The sequence below is a fragment of the Canis lupus genome, chromosome 17 (genome assembly GCF_011100685.1).
Source record: "Canis lupus familiaris isolate Mischka breed German Shepherd chromosome 17, alternate assembly UU_Cfam_GSD_1.0, whole genome shotgun sequence".
In the NCBI taxonomy this organism is placed as follows: Eukaryota; Metazoa; Chordata; class Mammalia; order Carnivora; family Canidae; genus Canis; species Canis lupus.
Window position 1 is genome coordinate 50958410 of NC_049238.1, and position 27779 is coordinate 50986188.

General features: G+C 38.1%; 1 protein-coding gene across 11 annotated transcripts in view; it reads left to right on the plus strand.

Moving 5' to 3' along the window:
* Positions 1-27779, plus strand: part of EXOC6B (exocyst complex component 6B) — a 628567-nt gene that overhangs the window by 461682 nt on the left and 139106 nt on the right. For 10 of the 11 annotated variants that reach the window (XR_005372563.1, XR_005372564.1, XM_038561771.1 and 7 more), the window contains one exon: positions 9519-9592. Coding sequence is in view for 9 of the 11 variants with exons in the window: in XM_038561771.1 (XP_038417699.1) it covers positions 9519-9592 (74 nt within the window). In the remaining 2 variants the exon portion in view is untranslated. Of the gene's footprint in view, positions 1-9518; positions 9593-23092; positions 23132-27779 lie in introns of those variants that run through there. The other variant, XM_038561774.1, reaches the window with a different exon arrangement.

The following is a 27779-nucleotide window of genomic DNA, read 5'->3' on the forward strand; positions in this document are numbered from 1 at the left end:
AAAAGTATATTGCTTTCTGAGGGCAACATACATTTATAATATGAGCTGAGTAGAAGCCATTGTGTAACATCATGGACATTTATTTCAATCATAATTTCGTAGCCAATGTAGAAAATAGAACTCATACTGCTATAAATTTTCGGACTGCTCATTCTTTGTCATTTCAAAATCTGAAGTCATTCTTGGCACAACTAATTTTTTAAAATTTATTCATGAGAGACACAGAGGCAGAGACCTAGGCAGAAAGAGAAACACCTCCTCACAGGGTACCTGATGTGGGGCTCGATCTCTGAACTGGGATCATGCCCTGAGCCAAAGGCAGATGCTCAACTGCTGAGCCACCCAGGCATCCCAAGCACAATTAATTTTTTTTAAAGATTTATTTATTTTTTAAAGACAGAGAGAATGTGAGCTAGGGGAGGGACAGAAAGAGAAGGGGAGAGAACCACAAGCAGACTCCCCACTGAGTGTGGAGCCCAATACGGGACTGGATCCCTCCACCCCAAGATTATGACCTGACCCAAAACCGAGAATCAGACACTTAACCAACTGAACCATCCAGGTGCCCCTTGGCACAATTAATTTTTTTGAATTACTATTTTTTATTGGAGTTCAGTTTGCCAACGTATAGCATAACACCCAGTGCTCATCCCGCCAAGTGCCCCCCTCAGTGCCCATCACCCAGTCACCCCAACCCCCCGCCCACCTCCCCTTCCACTACCCCTTGTTCATTTCCCAGAGTTAGGGATCTCTCAGGTTTTGTCACCCTCACTGATATTTTCACTCATTTTCTCTCCTTTCCCTTTATTCCCTTTCACTAATTTTTATATTACCCAAATGAATGAGACCATATAATGTTTGTCCTTTTCCGATTGACTTATTTCACTCAGCATAATACCCTCCAGGTTCCTCCACGTCGAAGCAAATAGTGGGTATTTGTCGTTTCTAATGGCTGAGTAATATTCCATTGTATACATAGACCACATCTTCTTTACCCATTCATCTTTCGATGGACACCGAGGCTCCTTCCACAGTTTGGTTATTGTGGACATTGATACTAAAAACATCGGGGTGCAGGTGTCCCAGCATTTCATTGCATCTGTATCTTTGGGGTAAATCCCCAGCAGTGCAATTGCTGGGTCATAGGGAAGATCTATTTAACTCTTTGAGAAACCTCCACACAGTTTTCCAGAGTGGCTGGCACAATTAATTTTAATTTACATTCATTACAGTTCACATTATTTAAAGATGTGATATCCAGTGCTATAGCTACCAGCCTCCAGTGGCCATTTGAACGTTTGAAATGTAGCTAGTCAGAAACGAAATGTGCTGTAAATGTAAAATACATACTGAATTCTGAAAAAAAAAAAAAAGAATATATATATTTTTTAAGTAGACATCATGCCCAATGTGGGGCTTGAACTTACAACAACTCAGATCAAGAGTCACATGCTCTACTAATTGAGGCAGGCAGGTGCCCCAAATATGAAAATTTTAAAATATTAGTTTCATAGGTTTAAGATTTTATTTATTTATTTATTTGACAGAGAGAGAAAAAATACAGAGGGAGAGGCAGACTCCCTGCTGAGCAGAGAGCCCAATGCGGGGCTCAATCCCAGGACCCTGAGATCATGACTTGAGCTGAAGGCAGACACTAACTGACTGAGCCATCAAAGCACCCCTAAAATAGTAATTTTCATGTTAAAATTGAAGTATTTTATATATATTGGGTCAAACAAGATACATTATCAATTTTAAAATTAATACTTTTGTGTTTTTAATGTGTCTACTAGAAATTCTGAAATTACACATGGGGCTTATGTTTCTATTTGCACAGTGGTTTTTCTAGAAAATTGATTTTCACTGTTAGGTTAAATGACCTGCAGAATCCTTCTCCAAATCCTTCTGTAAAATTTCAGATAGCCACAGCTTTGTGTATATGTTCATAGAGCAGAATAATCAGTACTGAACAAACACATGGATAAAATTAAGTCCTTAAAAGCATAGTAAAAATGTCAAGGATATAAAGTTACTACTTCAGAGCACTAGTCTTTCTCATCTCTCATGGTAGAGAGAGAGAGGTGGGCTTTCCAGAGATTATACACAGAAGCACTGCTGATTGCTAATTAGGAGAAGCTTCTTTTCACCATAATTTTAAAAGATATATTATGAAATCGGCCTTTATTTTGCAAAATTGTAAAGCATTCAGGAGCTTCAGAGGGAAATTATAACTTAAATTAAATTATAACTTTGTACAGATCTGTATATTTTTATGATTCTATTATTCCTAACTAAATGGAAAGGAATATTTAATATGCATATAAAGGAACATGTAAAGTGAATATTTGTTTTTAGACATTCCAGGTGGGGGATGAATATTGAAATAATAGAAGGACAGACTTAGAAGGATCAGATTCTAACTAGGTCACTGACTTAACCTTTTGGGCCTTAATTTTCTCATTTATAGGAGTCCTCTGTAGTTATATATGCTCCCTTCAGCTTTAGGATGGTAGGTTGTAGACTCAGTCCTAGCTCACCTTTTGTTCTGTTTGTGGCTGTTATTTTTCTTTGGAATTTTAAGGTGAAGTCCACTGCCACGTGGCATGATTCTATTCAGTCACTTGTTACTGTCTTGACCTGCCCCAACCTGTCTTCCTCTGCAAAGAATCACACGATGCGAAAGTACCTCTGTTGAATTTAGTGAGTGCTGCGAAGCATTCTTATCCATCATTTATAACATTATTTCTTCAGAGAAAAAAATAGCACTTTATTTCCATAAATGCACCAGTGCCCCCCTGGACTCCTTGAAATGATAGGAATTTACATCATCTCGGTCTTTTTTTTCTTTTAAAGATTTTATTTATTTATTCATGAGAGACACAGAAAGAGGGAAGCAGAGACACAGGCAGAGGGAGAAGCAGGCTCCATGCAGGGAGCCTGATGTGGGACTCAATCCTCAGAGTCCAGGATCACAACCTGAGCCAAAGGCAGACGCTCAACCACTGAGCCACCCAGGCACCCTTCATCTCTGTCTTTTAAATCTTGAACAGAATTGTTTCCAAGTTTGCTAGATTCAGCTAACTAATTTCATTAAACTGTTTATGGATTCCTCTTGAATGTTATATAAGAAGTAGAAATCAGCTCCTCTGATTTTCTAGGAATGTGTGCTGTCACTGACATCCATCACTGAAAGTGCCAGGACCCTCTTTCCTCTCAGTGGTACCGGATGGGGACAGCCAGGTGGAGAGTGATTGGCCTTTTAGCAGCAGCGTGGCAGTTCCTTCTTGCTGGAGGCCATTTCCTCGCTTACAGGAGATTAATTCTTTTTTTTTTAGATTAATTATTTATTGATTAAAAAGTCACATTTACTGTCCCAGTTTTCAGTGGTCTCTCAGCAGAAGGAGCTTGGAGAATTGAACTTAGAAAATTAAACATTAATAGTAATTTGTAAGTCTGTAGTGCTCTTTGGCATTTGCAATCGGATTTTAGTATCATCACTTTTAATCAGATTTCTCCCACAGAGCTTTGAGTTAGCCTGTGCTCCCCTCTGCCCTTCTTGGGGAGGGAGACATAGTAAGTTGCAAACTTAAGGTATGGAAAAGCAGAGAATGACGTGCAGCACAGAGCCATACCCTGGCTAAATAAAGGTGTCTGTTTCACATGATCACATGTCCGTGTGAGCGCACTGAGACCCGTATAGTCAGCTGCATCTCCAAGGTGTTTTTTTTTCTCCCATCCCCCTTTTCCTGTCTCCTTCCTTGCTTCCTTGATAGCTGTCTCTTTCGTTCTTAACTTCCTTATGCTCTGGCCGACCTTTCTCTGACCAGCAGGGCCCTGAGTGAATTCCCTGCGGAGTCTATCAGCTCCTCTCTGTAATTAGCTTAGCCGAGCCACTGTGAAGTGATGCAAGAAGGGGTTAGCTTCCCCAGAGCCATACTTCGTAGTCTGCCACACGCCTTACCTGCGGCTCCAGGGAGCCAGATACCAGGAAACCATTATGTTAATACAGCAACAGTGGCTTTTATTTTTTCAATCCCACAAAAAACACATGTGACCTGACATGATCTTAAGATATAAACAAGTAGCCAGCATACTTTGGGCTCCTGGGTACTAAGTTTTCTTTCTCACCTGGCATTTTGGCCAGAACGAAACCTTGAATCCCTTCAGTGAGGGCTGGTGATACTATCTTACCCATCCCAGTGACCTGGAATTCACTGGGAGCAAAAGTAAATGATAGTATCCAGGGACCTCTGGTTAACGTTTTGTCCACTGTCTTTTCAACTTCCTCTTTTTTAAAACAATTATGGTTTTCTCCAACAATTGCTGTATTACCTATTTGTCAGATATTGTACTAGTTTTGCTTTTCTGAAATAAATGTTACCTTGCTGCTCATCTTTTTTTTTAATTATTCTTGTTCCATGGGCAATTTGCATAATATAGATCTGCAGTTTTGTGACTCAGTAGACCCTTAAAAACATGATTAGTTCTCCTATGAAGAACTAATTTTATTTTCTGTTTCTCACAACTTGCTTTTGATAAACTCCCAGAAGTCCTATCTAGATATACAGATTATAGACTAAGACAGTCATTTTGACTCCTCAAAGCTCCTTCTAATCTGACTCTACCATTTTATTCTAATTAGAGTTCTAGGGTGTTTATAAAATTTTTCTTTCTTCAGCCAAAAGTGAATGTACTGGATAATTTTCAAGTTTTTAAAGTTTTTTTTTTCCTTCTCCCTCTAAGTGACAGTGTTAGTTAATTTATAAGATCAGCCGTCAAGACATCTAGAAAGCATTTTAAAATTAATGGAATCCTTTCTTAATCTCTTTCGGTAATTTTATGTCATTATAATGTGAAGATTATTAGGAGTGTAAACCTACAGAATATTTTTCATAAATTAATACTGTTTTTTAAAACGATTGCCAAAAAAATAAAAATAAAATAAAATAAAATGATTGCCAAACCTCCTAAATTGAAGTGTGTATGAGAATGTAGAGAAATAAGTAAAATGCTTTTTGTGTGTGATTTAATTTCCTGCTGTACCTTCACTTAATAATAAGCCTTCTTTTCCATAACTTTTACACCTCCTTTTCATTTTTTTAATAAAAATATTTTCTTCATAAACTTCAGTGAGTTGACAGTTTCCTCACCAAAAGATTTTTCACATTTGCAAATTGATTCTTGGAGCCAAGCCCCGATAGCAGCTTCAACTCTGAGAGTCCCTCCTGTGGTGGCATAAGGGCAGGAAAGAGCTGCCAGGCAGAGCAGAGCTCTCTGCAAAATGTGTCAGTCATAGTCCTGGGCTCCACTAATCTGAACCAAGTTATGAAGAGGGAGCTTTCCTGCCAGCCTCATTGGGACCTTGACTTGGTCCCTGAGTAACATACGCTGGTCAAAGGTCTGGGTTTGGGTCCGTGTGTAATAGAGCAAGCACCTGCTAGTCTTGCAATGCTGAGGCTACTCTATAGAACTCCAGGCTTTGGAAAACACTGGTGTTGGAAACAAACACTTAGGAGACTGCAAACCTGCTACAGATCCTGGAATCCAGAGACAAGTCCAGAAAGGGACTTGTTTCTTGTGCCCCATATGTACATTGGTTCCACTCAGTGACAATTGCATACTTGTACCCCTTTTTATGATTTCAAAAAAGGAAGGTTTCCATTTGTGACGCTAAAGAGAGGCTTCTTATGTTTATGTGTAGGCGTCAATTTGTATAAGCGTCAGCCTATTATATAGACTGGGGCTTTTTGCCCCCCACCAACCTAGAGTCTTCTCTTTCTGTCAAGCAGCATCTGGGAATTTGGGTGTGCAGACCAATCCCAGTTGCCCGTAATGCTAAATCTTGAACAAGTTATCTCTCTCATTACTAGACAAAGTATGACTAAATCAGCGCCTAATTTTGGTGTGTGTGCATGTGTGCGTGTTGTTTCCTTTTCTTTGATTATGAAAGTGGTCTGTACTCATTTTAAAAGTTTATAAAATATAAAGAGGAATAAAGCCCTCTTGTAATCTTTCTTTCTGTAACAGCCTCAGTTAACATTGTGAGATGAGTACTTACACGAGTTGTGTTTTCTATGCATGTTATATTTTATATAGTTGGAGTCAGACTGTACACAAATGCTCATTTACTTAGAATAGTCACAGTTTCTTATGCTATTAGCACTTTTCATATATCTAAAGAATGGATTCTAGAACAGCCATGTTTTTAAAGGTATATTGCATCAGAAAATTACAGGATATCTATTTTATGCATTTATTGCAATTCTTAAATAACACCAATAAAAATTACTGTGTTGTGGCTAATGTACTGTTAATTAGTCATATCAACTTCTTTTAAGTGAAAGACTTAAATGTTTGCCTGTAGATAAATTTGCAGTGTCAACTCCCTAACTCATCACTGAATGGTAGCTGAATCAGTTCTAATGTTTTGTCCTGGATATATAACAGTGTTTCACTAACTTTTGTTTGGTCACCAGCCCTCTGAGAATTCAGTGAAAGCTATGAACCTTCTTCCCAGAGAACTGTATGTTCACACAAAAAACTAATTGTAATGATAATCAATTATGATATGCCAGGCACTCTGCCAACTGCTTTATATGTGTTATTTCATTTAATCCTTATAGTAGTACTATAAGGAATGCACTGTTTTCTTCATTTTTGAGAAAAAGACATTGAAGCTTTAAGGAGATTAAGTAATTTTCCCGTGCCCATAGACCCAATATCTTGGGCTCAGACTCTAATATTTATGACCTCAAAACCCATCCCCTTAATCATTGTGTACCAATTCTAAGGAGCTCATAAATTCCTAAAGCCTGCTTATTGATACTCATGTTAAGGACACATTGCCTATTGCAATCCAAAGATCTTCATTGGTAGTGAAGAGTATGTGTGATTAACAAATCTTTCTGTTTTTGTAACTTATTTAATTAATATATGAGTATTTGTTAAACATCTACTATTTTAAATACTTGTTAGGTTCAGTGATATGGTCCTTTTCCTTAAGGAGTTTACTTATCCACATGGGAAGACAAGAATTATATATGTAAAACAATGAGAAAAAAACATAAACATGAAGCTGAAAATACAGTAGACATTTCCATAAACTGTATGTGAAGTCAGTCTCTTTGCCATTCCTTGATGCAGTTATCCTTCTTTAATTCACTGATTTATAAAAGGAGAATCAAATCTGAAAGGCCACTGTGTCCTCTGGGAACCTGGAAGATTCAGTGGTCATAAAAATGAGGCCCATAAAGTGAGACTCTGAAAACTAAATATGTATCACACCCAGGAATCTGTGTGGTTTCAGCAGTGTCATCCTTTTGCCTCAGGAAGCATGCTCAAGGAGATGTGAGGATGTGTAGCCAGCTCTCAAGCATTTAAAATACGTATCAGAGGGTAATCCTGTTAAGTTGGACATGTATTGATAAGCAGAACACCTTGATAGCTGCTACTTTTGACTCAAGAAAGGTTCCTACTAACAGAAAGGACTTCATTACCTCAAATGATGCAACATAGCCTCCACTCATGCAGGAGCAATAGAGGAAGACTATACCGACCTTGGATGCAACCCATCAGGCATAGGAAGCTTATTTAAACCGACCACTGACAATCAAGGCTGTCAGAAAGAGTGGCTGTGGCCATGATTCAAAGAACTGTTTTCTGTAAGAACAGAGTATGGGAAAATTGTACATCTGACTTGAGCAGCTGCTATCTCCAAGGTTAGCACGCGTAATGGCAGTTGTAAGATATAAAGGATGGGTTATGTCAGGCTTTCTATTAACATGGCCCTCATCAAGAATGTGTACAGTTGTAAATTTTGCTTTCTTAAAACTTGAATCGTTTGGGCTGTAATTTGATAGAATTCATTTACAAATGGCATTTGAACTTCCTTTTCAAAGCAATTAGAAATCTAGCGCTACTAATCGTGCTAAATAGAGTTTATCTTCTTCCACTTACAACGGTCGTTTTTATTGAAATGTCTAAAATAATATTTTCTGTATAGTTGTAGAATCATTTGTGCTCTCTATTAGTTTAATAAATTGTATTCAATTTCATTTCACATGATGTTTCCATAATCCCTGCAACTTAGCTTGTCAGCATTTTTTTTTTTAAGTGGGGCAAGGACATTATGAAAACCTATTATATTCTAAGAAGCCCCAGATGGAAAATATTTTTTAAAAACCGGAATTCCTATAATCGTTCACCAATCATCATTTAAATCTTTCCTGCTACTGGATGCTGCAAGTAATTTTCCAGGCGTTTATGCAAAAACCTTGATGGATTTTATTTAATTTCAAAAGAAAAGTATACCAGGTCTGTAGAATTTCTTAAATTCGTTCCTGGAGAAAAACATAATTGATATTTGCTTAATTCATATTTGCTTTGAGCCAACACTCGAGTTGTTTTTGAGGTAAATAGTAAATTGATGTTAAGTGTCCATCACACTTGGGCTTTTGAGAGAGAATCTAAGACATAGTAACTGTCCAACTCTTGAATTTTCTGTGTGTGTGTGTGTGTAGGGAACTTAAATGAGACCTTTTGATTTCATAATAAGCAGGGCTTAGGGACGATAAAACTTGACATTCTTAACTGTTACAAGTTTGTCCCTATAGCCCCGCACAGTGATCTTCTTGTTAACGATGTAGAAAGCCAGTGTCATAAACCGAGCAGGTACCCAAGGCGCTACTGTAAGTTGCAAATAGCATAAATAGCATTCATGTGGTCTCTTTGACCTAAGACTAAATTTGGATAGAGGGAAGAGAAAGAATTTTCGAGAATGGAAAAGAATTAGAAGTCAAGGACAAAGAATACAAGAATACATTCATAGGATGGACGTGTGCAAATGTTCCCTAAGCTTTTGCCGTGAGATTTATTTAGATGGGCCTTTTCATATCTGCAAATACTCCTTTGCTCAAGAGCCAAGCAGTGGATCAGGACAGCTTCTGCTGGGTGTGTGTGTGTGTGTGTGTGTGTGTGTGTGTGTGTGTTGGCAATAATGCAGTCATGAGATAATACAAATAATCAGTGAAGGAATAATTAATGATGTGGCAGGGAATATTTTTTGATAAATGCTCGGGGGATGAGGTGACAGGCGTGAAATGAGAGAATTCCTTCAGCGATCTGAAATATAAATAGCTTTCGGAACTGAAAAGAGTTTCACAGCTGAAGATTTTATTGTGTTGAGAGGAAAAACTTTTTTCTCTCCCCCACCCCCTCCTCCTTTGCAAGTTGTTTGTCCATTCACAAAACAAATACTCTGAAGCCCAGCGCGGCTCATGGGAATAAATTTCAGGTCGAATTAGTACAGTTTCCTTGCTGTCAGGATGCTGGAATTAATGGTGTTTTGATGACACGAATTTTGAAGGGCACACAAAGAAGCTGAAGGCAGAAAGACATGACTCCTTAGAAGCTTGGTCCTCCTCTCCCCCAGCCTCTCTTGTCTTCCCTGTCATCCGTCTGCCAATCTCCCTGTCCATGGTTAGTTAAAGGCGCTTTTTATCCTCTTTTCTTTCCCACAGAGTTTGCCAGATCCGGCCCGGTGCCTGGGTTCCAGGAGGACACGCTGCAGTTGGCCTTCATCGACTTGAGACAAGTAAGTCTTTGTGTTTTTGTTTTTTGTTTTTCTTTTAAGATGTGTGACTGAAGACCATCAGGTCTTAAGGAAAAGGGGAGGGGAGGGGGCTTGGCGTTGGCGATTCACACTGGAGACCTAAGGGTTTTTCCCTGTGTTTGAGGCCACCTCTTTTATTTAGCTATCTGGGATCCTTAGCTATGGTGGAGTTAAAGGTTTTGTGGGTGGAAGGGAAGGCAGGAGGTGGGAGGAGGGACCCAGAGAGTAGAGGGACTCAAGTGACCCTCAAGTGATGTGATCCATTGTGCTATAGATGGCTTCTGCAGACACAGCAAAAAGATAACTCAGGGAAACCAATGCGGAGCAGGTGCACTGATGCAGGCACTGCCTGCCCGGAGGACTTTTGTTTGCAGATAATGTGGGCAGCAACATTTAAGAAAAATGAAATATTTGACATTCTGGCTTGTTGGTTTGGCCTGTTGACTTTTTTTCTGTTGCCTTCAGTCTTCCCATCCCCTCCTTTGTAGAATGTGGTTAGCCATGAGTGACTAAGTGGTGGTTTTAGAAGATGATTAGCAAAGGCCCCAACCAGTCATGCTAACCTGACGGGCAACCCCATTTGAGTGCTGTTGATGAAAGCTGGTCCTTGGGCGTACCTGAACATTGCAAGCCCATCAGGTGGAAAGAGTCTTTTTGTAGGGCCGTTGTTTGCGGATTGAAATGGGTAGGTTGGTAGGCCTCGGTGGTTTGGGTGGAGAGGAATAGGATGGGCGGGGGCCAAAAGAGGGAGAGAGTTCACTGGGCTCTGTCATCTCTTCACTCTGAAGATGGATGGGGTTGGATAGAAAGTGTGAATGAAGTAAGAATCAATGACTGATGCTTCTCTCCTATTAAAACAATCTTTTTTTTTTTTGTCTGTTTTAAAAAAGGGGCTGGCTTTGTTTCTCCTGCCATAATGATGCAGTGCCTCTTGTTTTCAGAGCTGACATAGTTTGCATTCTGAAAACTTTTAGATGCCCAGAGTATTTCTTAAAGCTATAGGACCCCTTGTATTGGTAGTCTCCTTACCACTGTGACTTGATTCATGCTGGAACAGCTTTTAACCCGTAATGGATGGCCTGAGCTACCCTTGAATCCTTGTGGATGAGTGGTGTAATCTGTCATCTGATGACAATTCTGGAAAGCCCTATTAAGCAGAAAACAGAAAATTGTGTCTCTGTAGACCCGCCAAAGTTTGAGGATTCAGGCCGCGTCCCAGAAACGTGTGTCAACTTAATATTTGGGGGCCGAGGTGGGGGTTCTCTTACACATAAAGGCTTTCCCAGCATGGTCACAAATGGAGCTGTGAGTATCTCTTTCCACACTTATGACCTTCCACCTGTGGATTCAGCAACTCAATGGGGACAGGTTTTAACCCTTTGGCTGATGTGAAGCTGAAAGATTGGGATTTTTCTTTGGGGTTTTGTGGAAGGTTATCTGTTGGACTTTTCTCCCCTGTTTCTTCTGAGACGCTTCTGAGCCAATTGGCTTTTCTTGGAAAGCAGACACTGAATTTCACTGGAGAGACATATCCAACGAAAATTTTTTCCTTTCTCGCTATTCATTAGGAGGAAACTTGGTCATTCCTCTAGTCTGTGGTTTTGGTCCCTATGGAAAGCAACTAGTGGTCACAGAAAATGTTAACTAAGGGAGTAAGTTAGAAAGCACAGCCAAAATAAGGTGGATCTGAGCCGCGGATGAATGCTCAAATACTTGGGAGCTCTCAGTGAGACTGTTGCTTATGCTTAAGTTCCTGTTTGCTGTTACATTTCTGTTCTCAGAGTTCCTTTTATGATGTTTTAGCAGGAGAAACCAAAACTTCAAAATTGTACGAATAAGAAGAGTCTGCCTCTTCCTATTGAATCTATCACCTAATTTCTAGGTATAGCTGTCTCTGTTAAAATAGCTTAAAGTTTTTCTCACCTGGATCATTTGAAAAACTTCCTCAGCTCTCAGGCTGTGGCTCATTAGCAGCAGGCTTCATATAGATTGAATCATTGTGAGAAAAATGATCTCTCCACATCCCATGCTGCAAATATTAATCCCTCTGCAGTACCTCCTTGTCATTCTCATAACTTATTTTAAATGAGCATCTTTTTAAAAGGAGACTTCTTCTGAACTATGGAAATGTTCAAACCATAAGGAGGGAACCTTGGGGGACAGGCTTCTTCTGATTTATTGAGCATCCTCCCTGCAAGTAATTGAGTCTTTGTCACGTGTAGCATTGTTACCCATTCTTCATGTAGTCCTTCTACAGTTGGTTTAATCTTTCTTTCATACTATTAACAGCATAGATTTTTATCATTCCAGCTGGTCCCAACCTCTTTAGGTGCTGATTCAGTTTTCTAGCTTAGTAACTTATTTCATTATCATGTCCCTTCTTAGTCTGAGATAACAATATTAAACAGGCAAGGCAGAAGTTAAAGGAAGGAGTTAAAGTTAGAGCAGGTTATAGCGTATACACCCATGCAGGACACCACAGTTGCAGGGGATTCTTTTACAGTCATTGACTGTGTTTGCCTCACTGGTTTATGAGCATACTCATTCTGATTATACTTTCATGTTCTCTTGCTTTAGAGTGTGTCAGACACTATTTAGTGAATGATAATTTTTAAAATAATCAAAACAATATTTGATGAGATCATCTCTATAGACTGTAATAGCAGAGTGTCATTTAAAAGCTATGGAAATTCAGTTAGGAAGCAAATTAGATATGGACAGCAACACTATTCATCCTTTCCCACCTGCCCTGTCTATTCTCAGTAAGAAAGAATGAAATGACATTTTGAATGTACAAGCTTTCATGATACTTTACACGCGTAGAGTGCTATAATATAGTTAAGCACGTGAACATATTTATCTCGTGTGTCAGACTTTTGCACTTAGAAAGCCTACTGTTCATAATGTGAATTAGTACAAATCAAAATCTCCTTTGCCACTTTATGCTTTCTAAACTTCTACGTTCATGAAATTAGGATTGCAGTATACAACTTCACATTCATATGTCAAATATATGTGCAAATTTCTATCAAAATCCAAATTTGGGTTAATGTTAACTCTTGACAAGGACAACTTAGAGGGCTTTCTTATTAATGATCTTGAAGTGACATGTACACTCCCAAGTACTAGTAATTGCCAACCCTTAATGCTTCATAATGGGAATTACAATACAAGGCCAATAGTAGATTCTCAGCAATGATTTGATTCTTTAACAGTGCTTTGGCTTGTATTTTTCTTCTGTTGTTAAAAATTAAGTAGATACTGCTGATGAACATTAGAATTTGAACTTCACTTGATTTTCATTTCGGCTTATTTTATCACATTCTGAGTGTCTGCTTTGAACAAAGCACAACCCAGGTGCTGTGGGAGTACACAGTATATATATATATATATATATATATATATATATATATATACACTGTATATACACTGATATACACTGATATATATATACTGTAGTATATATACTGATACACTGATATATATATACTGTAGTATATATACTGTATATACAATAGTCTATACACATATACATATACAGTATATATACTACAGTATATATATACAGTATTTAAGTACAGTATATATATATATATATATATATATATATATAGTGTATATACTACAGTTTGTGTCCTCCAGGAGCAAATAGGTGATCACCAAATACTTAATTTTAATATGTCATACTATAATAAGTATTACATTGGAAGGATCATTGTGTATGGTTCAGTTATTTCAGTGTGTTTTGCTCATTAGAAAAGCACCCTGAAACGTATTATCTTAGTAGAAGAACCATTTATTTATCTCATGTTTCTGCAGATTGGTAATTTGGTTGGGTTCAGTGGGCTTACTCATACCTTGAGGTCGAGTACTAGATTGGCTAGGAACTGCCTGGTCTAGGATGCCTTAGCCAGACTGACTTTTCTCTGCTCCATGTGATGATCTTGTCATCCAGCTGCCTGACCCAGGCCTAATCACGTGGCATATCGGTAAGTTCCAAGAGAGCAAAGGGAAATGTGCAGACCACTTGAGGTCTACACTCGGACATAGCAAGCCATCATTCCCACCACATTCTGTTGGCTAATACTGGTTACAGGGCCAGCCCTGAGTCAAAGACTGGGAAAATCAACCTCAGCTTATCCTCTGATTGGGATAGAAGACCTTTCTTTATACAAATGATGTGTCTATGGATACAGGAAGAGGCCTTAGAATAGGAGAAATCTTTGCGAGCCTACGTAGTTATAAAATATTTCATTTAAAAAGTAGAAAGTTAAACTGAAAGAAAGTTAGGTATTAGTGAGGGAGGAAAGGGTCTTAAGCATAGAAAATAGCTAGTGTTAAGTTCTGTTTAAAAACAGATGTGGATTGGTTTAATTAAGGTTTCAACTATCTTTCCTTCTGTGAACTATTAGACTCATCTATTTAAACCCCCATTTCTTAATTTCTCTCCTTCATTCCTCACTTTTACTGTTCAGCTTCCTTATGGACATCTTTTTTTTTTAATGCCCTATACTTCTCATCAAATACTGCTTATTGTGGGCCAATCTGAAATATTTCACATATCTGTTATTCACATTCATTATGAGAGAATCTTAACTTCCCCAGATTAATTAATTATTTATATTACTCATTTAATTTATGGCTGTTCACCTTACATATTTGACCAACAGGAAAAGTTTGAGTGGGTTCTTTTCTTGAGTAACATTACTTTCTCTTCCTTGGCCCCGACTGTTATTTACTTCCGATATGCTGTCTATAGAGCTGAATGAACTAGGTTGTGACATTGCATCAGATCTCCTGAATGGAGCTTGTTGGCAACAACTCTTACACAGCAAAGCCATCCCAAGATATCTAAGGCTTTTTTTAGATGGAGCTAGTGACATTCCCCCTAGGCCAGTTATTCCCCAATTTCTAAACCTTCAGTCTGAAGTAAACACAGTGCATTTCCATTGCAGGCACTTAACTTGCCTTAAAAACAACTATAGGACCTGAGAGAAATAATTGTATATTTCTTAGGAGATGTTGAACAAATTCTGATGTTATTCCTGTTAGAGGTATATAAGTGAATCATTACTGTCAGCTAACATCAGGTATGCAAACGGGAGAACAACTCAAGAACCTAATTATGTAGAACTGTTCTTCTTATTTCCCATCCTGTCTTGATCCTATTCAATGAAATTTTGGTTTTGGAATCAAACTGCCTAATTTTTTCTTTTGCCCTGCCCACAAGTCTAACAAACAACATTACCACGAAGAACATCCTCCCTTGACTGCTCTTTGGCTCTTGTGGAAAAATCTCTCTCTCTCTCTCTTTTTTTTTTTTAGATTTTACTTCTTTATTTGAGAGTGAAAGAGAGCATGAGCAGGAGTGGGGTGAGGGGCAGCGGGAGAAGGAGAGCAGGGAGCCTGATGCTGGGCCCTGTCCCAGGACTTCGGGATCATGACTTAAGCCAAAGGCAGATACTTAACCAACTGAGCTACCCCAGGTGCCCCTCTTGTGGAAAAATCTTAGCTTTATTTAATAGCCACTTATGTTTTAACCTTCATAGGATGCCCATTGATATAAATTTGTCTGATATAGCACATAACAAAATGATAAATAGTAAATAGAATTTCTTTTTAAATGTTTCTCCCTAACCAATCTAAATAAACCCTAACTACAAGACTACCTAAGAAGCCCAGGTCCTTACCTGTCAGGGTAGAGCAGGCCCACATCTTACAAGGCCTCAGGTGGCAGTCTTCTGTGTGGTTTTCTTTTCTTTTTTTTTTTTTTTTCATCACAGTGGCTAAGCTGTATGTAACACAAAGAAAGCCATTTCCCACTTAATACTGATTTGTAACCTGCTGGAATGTAACCTGGGATTTTGGAGGTGTGGTGGTCTATAGTTTTCCCAAGTATTTACTGAGCAGTTGCCAAGGAGTCATGGTAGAGAAAGTGAGAGGTGTGGAGAGAGTAAGGGAATCTTTTTGTGAAAGGGTGTTCTTAGTGGAGGAAGATAGAGTGGTTTGCAAATCCATAAATCCTCTAGTAGTAAAGTGAATGGATCAGTAATGTCAATAAAAATACTTTCTGAATGCTCGCTTGAAGTATTCTGTTGACCTTGAGATTATATATAATCTTGAATAAAAGAATGCCCTATAAAACTGGGAGTCATCTGCACAAGGGTCAGAAATCAAACAACTTGATAACTCATGGAATTGGAAGATGTCATTACCACAACTGATGTGGATAATGGGGTCAGAAAAAATGGTTTAAGTCATTATCTTGGAAAAGATTGTCAGCATCACTGGTGTGGTAGCATGTATATGTGGGCTACATGTATATGTGGTTAGATGTCATTTCAGAAATGAAATCTAGAGTCATCATATCCCAAAGGCATTTGGTGGTTAGAAGAAGATAAAATAATAATATCAGACTACCTGCACAGATCTCTTTGCTGATACAGAGTTACTAAAGGTTCCTGCAAACCATAGTCCATGTTTTAACATAGGTACAGTGAACACTTGGATATAGATCCAGACCTCCCTAATCAGTGTTCATTGAACACTATGCCTAGCTCTGTTATAGTGGGTATAGAGGTATGGTTAGTACAGTGAATCAGATAGAGTCCCTGCCCTTGTGGGGCCCATATTCTTGTGCTTATAAAAGAGCCTTTTCATTCTTTTCCCAAAATCTCTCTTCAGGTGACCTTCCTGGATGCCACCAGGTCTAGATTTTTATTTTATTTTTTTTATATTGATGCTATATCAGTCAGTTAGAGAGATAGCTGCAGAGCTTTCTGGCAAGATCCCCATGACAAGGCAAAGTCTGTTATACACTGATACATAGGCTTTCAGCAAAGAACTTGTAGCAATGATTTGGCAGCCTGGCATAAATAAGATGGTCAGCCTGAAACACTTGAAAAAGTGATCCTTTGTTTTTTTGAAAGCAGGGTGTTCTGGTTGTTGTGACCAAATTGATTTGCCCAAATTGTTTTGAAAGACACCAGCAACCTTCAGAATGATTCCTTTAACCTCAAAGGAAGCTCTGACAGCAGAGAATTTCTGTTCCTGAGCAGGGGAAAGCTAACACCTTTGGGTCTGGTTCTGTAAAAAATATAAATAGGAACATTACTGAGAATAGACTCCGCAGAGCTAAACTTTTGACCTCATATAAGCCAAGGCCAGATCAGCACACTTAGGTTGGGGCCCAGGTAAATAAGGTCGTCAGCCACTAGGGTGCTGCTGCAGCTGCTGCAAATCAGGTCTCCTTCCTTATCTTTCCAGGATATTATAACTGGGCCATCATGGAACATTCATAGAAGGAAATGCCAGTAATATAACATTCTGGGATTAACTAAACACCCTTGGTTGATTGGAGGAGACTGTATTCTAGAACTTTGTCTCACCTCATACCAACCGCTTAACTAGAGAGGAGGTGAGCTCAGAAATTATGTCTTGTGGCTTTTTTTTTTTAAACATAGGATCCATTTGTTTCCAGATCAGGATCTCATGAAATACTATCCAAGCACAGCACGACTCTTTGGTATAGAAAATCATGTAAGATGTTAAATGCTAGGGAAAAACCCAGACATTTTAATGGGCCAAATGGCATCATAGCACTTTGGGAAGGCCATTTTTCTATTAATTATCCTTTTGCGATGGAAATCATTTTAGCAATTCGGAAATCTGATTTTTCTAAAGTTTTGAGTTGTTTTGAGAGGTTGGAAATCAGAGGAGAAAGAGCAAGTATTAGTAGGGGTTGCTAACCATATTGAGACCATGATAGTTTATAAAAGGTAGATTCTTCATTGATTTTTCACAATGGAGAATAGTTGGGGTCCTTGAAAGGAAGGTGGAAGGTCTGACGAATACCCCTGTGTATTTTCCAGGGGCTTTGCTTTTCCTCAAAGAGGAAGAGGAAGCATAGCTACTTAACAGGAATGTGGATGTGGAATGTGGATGGCAGACATCTGGTTCTTTCTTTGTACATTTGTGTTTGGTAAAGAGGTAGCTTCTGAGCCTCTTTGAGGACCCTCCCTTTTAGAGTTTGTGTGTCTGGAAATGTTGATTCATGAATGACAGGCACTATGGGCCCTGTCAGGGCCCTTAAACTATATCAATGGAAGTTATGTGGAGACAAGCAGTGGATGAAGGACTTTTAGTTAGGACTTAGGAGCAGTTATGGATAATCTTTTGGATAGCAGGAGACAAAACACTAGACTTTGGATGTATTTTCCCATGAATAATAAATTGGATTTGGCCTTTGACTCATGGGCCCCGCAGGTTAACATTATCCATTGTTGCTGTCAACTCATATTGGCACAGTCTTGGTTTAGATGGGAAGTCTAAAGCTTGATCAACAGAGTCGTCCAGCACTTCCTGCTTTAACCCAAAGGCAGAGCTCTGCCACTTAGAATTTCCAATAGAGCATGGAACAGGCTTTCCAGTGGATTTGTAGAAGGACTTTTTCCAGAAGTGTGAATTTGGTCTGCAACAACCTTCTACCTCTTTGCTCTAATAGAATAATTATCACTTTTAAAGTGGGCCTGGTTTCAGCGTCACTCTGGATAGCCTCATAGCAAAGTCTGTCCATTCAGAGGCCAGAGTTTCATTCCATTTCAGCTCTTGTGGGAAGAACTGGGAAGCATAAACATAATACAGGCCACCTGGCAGTTTCTCCCTTTGCTCATGGACAGCATTGGTGATCTTAAAAGGGACCAAGGTAAACTGTGAAGAATGCTGCCTGGGCTAGTGCGAAGCTTTGTACTGCTCTCTGCTACTCCCAGCAAGCCAAGCCTCAGAAACTCAGGAGGTTTCTCCCATACCTCAACACACAACATGAATATTCAAACCCACAAACCTGGAATTTGTAAATTTCTGAGATAATCACATGTTCAGGAGAAAAGACAAGTGAGTCATCACCAATGAATCTCCCTGGAAGTAGCAGCGGTATCAAAGGCTGTTACAGTAGTGCTGGCAGAATTTAAAGCCTAGAAGATCCAAACACAAGTCTTATCTCCATCGATGGCACTGCCTTACTGTCCTACTAGTGAACACTTACAGGCCATGGAAAGGGCAAAAGAGCCAGATCTTGGAGCTAACTACTAACCACTGTATCCTATCGACAGCCGCTGGAGGGCAGCAGAGAGTGACAACAAAGGACTAGATTTAGGAAATTGGGGCATGTTTCAGTTTGCCAAGAAAGAAGCCCCTTAGCTATAAGAGAATTCGCTATCTGGCAGTCAGAGCTGCAAGCATGGGCTCCTGAGAACAAGGGCCAAAAAGAGCATCTAGAACCCTGATCTGAAGATTAAAACCCTCCTTCTAGTCAGGTTCCTAGGAATGCGCAAAGAAATGAGATAGTATTGACTGGAAAAGGGGAACCAGACAGCTTCCGTAATGGTAGGTAGGGCAGTCAAAAGTGTGAAGTCTCAAGGGGGGAAGCAAAAATGGAACAGGGACCAAATGAAAGAAAGAGTTTGGTGGGAGGCAAACTAGACTGAGCAAGTTGCAGAGGCAAAAGTACAGTCAGGCTATATTGATTGCCTGAGACAGCTGTCCGCAGGAAGGAGCCTTCTGTAGGGTATCATCAGGCAGGGAGCTGCAAGGGGACCAATTTCAGACGTGACTGAACAGTCAGATCAGTGAGATTCTCATCTCTTAAAGTAGCTCCGCCTTGATTAACCAGGGTCAGTTCTTTCTTAGTGTTTCTTGATTTCAAGAGCAAAATAACTCATTGAGAACATGGCCAGAGAGAAAGGTGATATGACATTCTAAGACATAAGTAAGGGATTCTTAACATGAAACGAAGTTGAACTTGGACATGAAACCCTTCTGGGTAGCATGGGTATGAAAGGACAGTTGACTTTCCTAGATTAGCTTCTGACGTTCCCTTTTCACTTTTTATTCTGTAACATTTGGTAAGAATATCCCATGGAAAAGAAAAACTGGCTCTGGCAAACTAGTAATACAGGCAAGATCCTAGTAAATCCGGGGACTTAGGATCTGTTCCCAGTAGGTTAGCAAGAGAGCTGGTTAGTTTCTTCGTAATGCTGAGCACTTAACAGTTTTCCAAATCCCTTAAGTGTGGAGAAAGAAAGCTCTTGGTTTGGCCTTTTAAACTTCTACTGTCTCCCTTCTATGTCTCAACTCCTTAAATATTTAGAAAAATGGGAGTCTTCTATATCCATAAATTCCAGGAACCCTGTGCTGGGTGTTGGGACAGCATAGTGGTTAAGAAGTTTGGAATTGGGACGCCTGGGTGGCTCAGTGGTTGAGCATTTGCCTTTGCCTCAGGTGGTGATCCCAGGGTCTTGGGATTGAGTCCCACATCAGGCTCCCCACAGGGAGTCTGCTTCTCCCTCTGCCCATGTCTCTGCCCTTCTCTGTGTGTCTCTCATGAATAAATAAAATCTTTTTTAAAAAAGTTTGGAATTGGGCCTGGGTTACTAGCTGTACATTTGGCAAATTACTTGATATCTCTAAGATGTAGTTTCCTACTATCTTTGATTATATGCTTACCAAATTGAGTAACATGATAATGCTTACTCCAGCATTTTAACCTTATAAGTTATTATAAACTCATCTTTTTTATAGCCTAGGATCTGTTTTCAGTTGGTTAGTTCATAAATGTAATGAGAGGCTAAATAAATTATGAAATATTTAAATATCACTCATCAATAAAAAGGAAATATTTGATAATCCAGTTCTAAAATTTATATAAAGTTCTAGAAAATGCAAACTAATCTGTACTGACAGAGAGTAGATCAGTGATTCCTTGGGGATGAGGGGACAGGACTGATGACAAAGAAGTACAAGGGAGCTCGGGATGATAGACATGTCCTTGGTGGTGGTAGTGATAGTTACATAGGTCTATATACTTGTCAAAACTCATGGAACTGTATGCTTAAAGTAGGTTTGTTTTGTACATGAAATTATATCTTAATAAAATTGATTTTTTAATTTAAATTCGATTGGCCAACATATAGTATATTATTAGCTTCAGATGTCATTTTTAATAATTCATCAGTTGTGTCTAACACCCAGTGGTCATCAAATCATGTGCCCTCCTTAATGCCCATTGATTTTAAAAGTAACAATGTAAAAGGTATATATAACTTTGTATGTATAAAATTCTAGAATTTATATTGTTATTTTCACTCGGTGTAATGTTTTGAGATTCATCCATGGATTTAGATGTATCAAGAGTTCATTTTTTTAATTGATGAGTGATATTTCTCTATATGGATGTATTATAACGTACTTAGTCATTCACCTGTTATATTTACTAACATTTTGTTATTTCCAGTCTTGGAATATTATGAAAAAGGCTGCTATGGACATTCATGTGCAAGTGCTTGTGTGGATATGTGTTTTCATTTCTCTTGGGTAGCACAAGGAGTGGAATTGTTGAGTCTGTGCTAAGAGTATGTTTACCTTTATTTTTTAAAATGTCAAACTCTTCCAAAGTGGTTGTGCCATATTGCACACCCACCTGCAGTGAACAAGAGTTCAGGTGTTTCACATTCTCTTCAATGTTTGATGCGACCGTCTTTTGTCTGTTGGTTTATTGAGGCATAATTTACATATAGTAAAATTCATCCTTCTTAGATATACAGATCTATAAATTTTTACAAACTTACACAGTTGTGTAACCACCACAAAAGTCAATAAAACTTCTATAACTCAAAAAATTCTTTATGCCTTTTCAAGCAATGACTCTCCTCTTCCTGTTTCCAGCTCCTGGCAATGACTGCTCTGCTCTCTGACACTATAGTTTTGTCAATATAAATGGAATCATACTTTTAATTTTGGCCTCTTTCACTGAGCATAATGCTTTTGAGATTCATCCATATTATTGCATATATTGGTAGTCTGTTCATTTTTATTGCAGAATAGTATTCCATTATGGGGATTATTTACTCATTCACCAGTTGATGAATATTTGGATTGTTCCCCATTTGGAGATATCATGAATAAAGCCATTTGTGTAAAGGTTTTTATGTGGACATATGTTTTTATTTTTCTAGAGTAATAAGTACTGAGAAGAGGTAACTGGATCACAAAGTATATATTTAATTTATAGGAAATTATCAAGCTCTTTTCCAAAGTGCCTTTACCATTTTGCATTTCCATCAGAAGTATATGAGAGTTGCAGTTGCTCTGCACCCTGACTAGTATTTGGTATTGTCGATTTTTGTTATCTGCTCCATTCTAATAGGTATATATAGTAGTACCTTGTGATGGTTTTAATGTACATTCCCATAGTGACTATTGATGCTGAACATCATTTTGTATACTTATTTGGCATCCATATATCTTCTTTTGTGAAGTGTTTGTTCAAATCTTTTGTCCAGTTTTTCAAATAATTCTTATTATTTTAAAATACTTTTATATATTTTGGTTAATAGTCCATTATCAGTTATGTGTTTGGCAACTTTTTTCTCCTAGGCTGTGACTTTTTTCTTAACAGTATCTTTTGAAGTTTTGAGTTTTTTATTTTAATAATACATAGTTCATACTGACATCATTTTTTCTTTCATGGCTTATAGTCAATGTGCCCTATCTTAAGAAATTTTTACCTAACCCAAAGTCACAAAGATTATCTCCTATGTTTTCTTCAGGGAGTTTGATAGTGTTACATTTAGGTCTCTGATGATATATTTTGAATTAATTTTTCGATATAATGTAAGATATGGTCGTGTTTTGAATTTTAGTGTAGAATATATAGTTAGTTGTTCCAGCACCATTGGTTAAAAAGACTATGCTTTCTCTGCTGATTTGCTTTGACACACTTAATAAAAAAATCAATTGACCCAATGTTTGTGTTTTTCTATTTCTAGATTCTAGATTCTGTGCTGTGTGTTTGTGTGTGTGTTGATCCATGTGTGTCTGTCCTTTTACTGTGTCTTGATCTTACTTTTATGTTAAACTTGAAATCAGTTAGTATGATATGAGTTCAACTTTTTCTTAATCTTTTTTTTATTCTAGGTCCTTTACATACATATTTTAGAATCAGCTTGTTGATTCCTACAAAAAAGTTTCTTGGAATTTTGGCTAGGATTTTGCTGGATTCTTAGATCAGTTTGAGAAAAATGGGCCTTCTGACAATATTGAATCTTCTAGTCCGTGTGTGTGTGTGTGTGTGTGTGTGTGTAGTCTCTCTCTCCATTTATTTTTATCTTTGATTTCGCTCATGAGTGCTTTGTATTTTTTAGCAAATCTTGCATGTATTTTGTAAGATTTCACAATATTTCATGTTCATTGCAAATGGTATACTTTTAATGTCAACTTTTAATTGTTCATCACTAGTATATAGAAACAACTGTTATTTGTATGTTGACCTTGAATTTCAAACTTGTTAAACTCACCTATTAGACCTAGTAGTATCTTATGTATTTGGGGGGGTTTTCTACGTAGACGTTTATGACATCTGTGAATAAGACCATTTTACTTCCCATTCAATCTAGATACCTTTTGTTTTTTGCCTTATTGCACTAGGACCTCCACTGCAATGTCAAGTAGAAGTACTGAGAACAGTTATCCTTGTCTTGTTCCTGATCTTAATGGGGAAGTATTCTGTTTTCACTATTAAATAAAATAGGTATAAATTTTTCATGTCCTTCATCAGTTGAGCAAGTGTCTTTTTACTCTTAATTTGCTTAGAGTTTTTATTATGAAGGGCATAGAAGTTTTATTTTATTTTTTTAAAGATTTTATTTATTCATTCATGAGAGACAGAGAGAGAGAGAGAGACAGAGAGAGAGGCAGAGACACAGGCAGAGAGAGAAGCAGGCTCCATGCAGGGAGCCCGAGGTGGGACTCCATCCCAGATCTCCAGAATCAGGCCCTGGGCTGAAGGCGGCGCTACACCACTGAGCCACCAGGGCTGTCCATGAAGGGCATAGAAGTTTTATATTCTGTCCTTTAATTAGGCATTATTATTTTTAAACTTAAAAGTTATGTCTAATGTTTTGTTTTTACATTGATATTATAAGATATATTCATATTTAAGACTTTTTTATCTGAATTACTTCTTAAAATGATTTGTTTATATAAGAGTTATAAAACCCTTATTATGGCTTTTCAATGGATGGCTGATTCCTACAACAAAGGGTTATATCAATGTAAAGAATACCCAGCAGTGAATTCATGCACTACTTTTACAGAGCCTCACCAACATTGAGTCTATACTATATAAATTTTAAGTGTTTTAGTAAATTTAATATGTATTAATTAAGAGGATACCTCATTCTTTCACATTTCTTTTCCGTTTTTTTTTTTTTTTTTTTTTTTTTGCACATGAAAAATATTGAGTGGCCCATGATCATCAATAAGGGTGTGACTTTACGAGTGCCCCAATTTTCAGTTCTCACTGTCCTGTTCTGTGGTAAGTTTTTTGCGGTCTGATTTGGTGATGCACCCTCAATATCATGTTAGCTCTTTATAATCTAATAAGAAAAGTGAGACTGATACTTCTAAAAAGTTAACTATCAGTAAGAAGCAGCAAATGATTTAAGCACCAAATTAAGTAGCATGTAAGCATTGTATGGGTTTGAAGGAGGGAGGTATGGCTGTGCCGTTAAAAGTGATGATTCTTGCCCTTTTATTTATTGTTTTTATCATGAGTCAGTAGAAGCTGATTTTCTTTCTCACTTTTACTTCCGTTATTTAGTTTTTCTGAAAGCATTCTATGACAAAACATTTTATATTCACTCTTCATGGTGTCAGTGAAAATTATGGTCATCTGGGGAGATTTAATCCCATGCTAGTAATAAAAAATGTTTAAACTATTCCTTTGCTCCAGTGTTATTACAGAAGAGAGCAAATTAGCCTGCTTTTGGCTGGCAAAATTAAAGTATAACTTCTCTGTTTTCCAGACTATGCTAAAAAAATACGCTCTAGAGACTTAATCTGAAGGTTGAGACGTTCATCTAAGCCAAACATCCATCTTAGAGAGGCTTCCCAAATTCTTCCCAGAGCTCTGTGCTTTGAGCCTGGTCAAGGCAAACAGCAGGTTTTCTATAGCAATGGTCTGATCTCGATATGAGCTACTACTGGTAGAGTCTGTACTATTCGGTGTTGTCAGCCCAGGGAGATTTGGAGAGACATTGAGGGAAAGTAGTTGTCAGAAGCTACTGGTACACCAAGACTATATGAAAAAGAACTGTCTCATAGTAAATTGACAATGTCATTAAAAGAGCATATGTGTTATGAGGTAAGGCATATGTAATTATTCTATGTAGAGTACATACTGTCTATCATTAATCACTACAGCATTGTGCATGTGGTGTAGTATGGTGGTGGTGGTGCTGGTGTGTGTGTGTGTGTGTGTGTGTGTGTGTGTATTTTTCCATGCATGCTTTCCTATTCTACATCAACATGCGGTTAGAGCTCTATATGATGCTGTTAATTTTTCCTTCCCTTATCACACCTGATAGAAATCACTGAAAGAGGGAAGGTGGTTTTCCATGTGATTTCTCTGGATGCCAACTTTCCTACATCTATCTTTCTATCTTTGTGGAGAAGCACTGCCCGCTTGAGGAAGTGACAGTGAAAGGAGACAGTTAATTTCATTGGTGGAAGGTGATAGGTTTTGGGGAAGGGGCATAGGAGTGGATATGTTCATGGTTCTTTCTGTTAAGTATGAAACTCTATTCTTATTCCTTCTCTTGTTCTGTTTTAGGTCTCTGTCATTGAGGATCTTTTACTTTTTTTTCTTCCATTCTGCCACCTATTATTTCTTTAAAACACAATTATAATCATGTCATTTCCCTGCTTACAAAGCCTGAGAGCTCTCTGTTGCCCAAAGAACAGAGGACAAACTCCTAGCAAAGCAAGTCTGGTCCCAGCTTGTCTTTCTGGTCTCCTTTTCCTGTCACTCTTCCCCATGTAACCTTTTCCAGGACCACTCTTCACACCTTCCCAGTCCCAAAACTGGGTGAGCTTCAGGACCCCTTTGCCTATCACAGAGGGCACTCTCTCTCAGTAGAATGACAGACTTATTCCCTTCCTTCACAGTGTGACTCAAATGTCATCTCCTTTATAAATTCTTTCCAACCTCTTCAGGCAGATTTAATTGTTCCCCCTTTGGGTCCCTGACATTTTGTATGTCCCTTCATTACTAATTCTCTTATAATTACTTGTTCAATCATCCACCTTCTCCATTAGATTCTGTGTTCACCAAGGGTGAGAACCCTGTTTTGTCCTTGAATTCCCCCTCCCCCAGTGGGTAACATAGTTCCTATTAAGTATTATGCTTTCATAACACTTGCCGAATGCATTGACCTAATATTGTTTTGTGGCATTTCAGAAATAAATGGAATTAGATGGAGTATCTGAATAATATTTGCCCTCAAGCTCCCGTAAATAAATAGTATTCATAATTTTTCTCCCACAACATGCTCTTAATTTTCACTTTAATTTTATTAAATGAAGTATAGAGATCACAGCCCTGGAGAAGGCAGGACTAAATATAGGGAAAGGGAACCTAGCTAGTAGTCTCCCAGACCTAGCATATGAGGGCTTCTCTAGCTAGAGCCATAAGGCCACCTAGGAGGAGCATTGTGAAGCTAAATGCTTCGTTCTGGGAAAGAAAACAGCTCCTCACCCGATAAATTGTTCTTACTGCTACAACAGGAGATGACTTCTCAGATGAAACACTTGATCATATTCTTCCAACCCTGGTGAGCACCTGTGTCAAGTGTCAGGTGTTGCCTTTCTATTTCTATTCCCAAATGGAGGCCATTTTCTCAATGAAAATCCACCCTTGGAGTTCATCCAGAATCTCATCCTTATTATATCCCTCTGGGACATACATGGCCTACTAACTGAGCTCCAAAATTAGGCCAGAATGTCAATTCAAACTCTGAAACCAATTCAAGATATTGAAATCTTTCTAGGATTGACTTCCTAAGTAGTTTACAAATAATTCCTGCCGAGGCAGTATGAAATTTTGAATGAAAGTGATTAATGTGTTGAACATGTAACGTGACCTTATTCTGTATGTGAGAAATATGCTGATCATCATCATGTATGATAATTAAAAACTCTTAATGTGTTATATTCTATTATAGCTTAAAATACCCTAATTTCAAACTTTATTACAATGCTGTACTAATAAAAAAAATACTGTATTGGCATAAAAACAGACATATAGAGCAAAGGAACAAAATGAGAGCCCAGAAATAAACCCCTGCATATATGGCCAATTAATTTACCACAGAAACTCCAAGAGTATACAATGGGGATAGTATCTTTAATTAATGGTGTTGGGAAAGTTGGACAGCCAGATGCACAAGAATAAAGCTGGACCACTATCTTAACACAAATATTAATTCAAAATGGATTGAAGACTTTAACATTAGACCTGAAATCATAAAACTCCTAGAAAAAAACAGAAGTGAGTAAACTCTTTGACATCAGTGTTCACAGTGATTTTTTGAATTCCTCAGCAAAAGCAAAAATAAACATGTAGGAATATGTCAAAGTGAAAAGCTTCTGTACAACAAGGGAAACCATCAACAAAGTGATATGGCAACCTACTGAATGGGAGAAAATATGTACAAATCATGTAGCCACTAAGGGGTTGATATCCAAAATTTACAAAGAATTTATATAACCCTATAGAAATAAAATCCCCAAACAATCTGATTTAAAAATGGGCAGAGGATCTGAATAGACATTTTTCCAAAGAAGATATACAGATGGCTAACTGGTACATGAAAAGATGTTCAACATCACCAATCAGAGAAATGCAAATCAAAACCACAATGAGATATCACTTCACACCTGTTAGAATGGCTGTTATCAAAAAGACAAGAATACCAAGTGTTGTCAAGGATGTAGAAAAAAGGAAACCCTCGTGCACTGTTTTGGGAATGTGAATTGGTGCAGCCACTATGGAAAACAGTATGTAAGTTCCTCAAAGGCATGAAAAGCATAACTACCATACGATCCATCAATTCTACTTCTGGGTATTTATCCAAAGAAAACAAAAACACTAACTTGAAAAGATATCTGCACTCCCATGTTCATTGCAGCATTATTTACAACAGCCAAGATGTGGAAACAACCTAAAATACCTATTAACGGATGAATGAATAAAGAAGATGTGATAAACACACACAGAGTGAAATATTATTCGGCTATTACATCTTCATATTTGCAACAACATGAGTGGACCTTC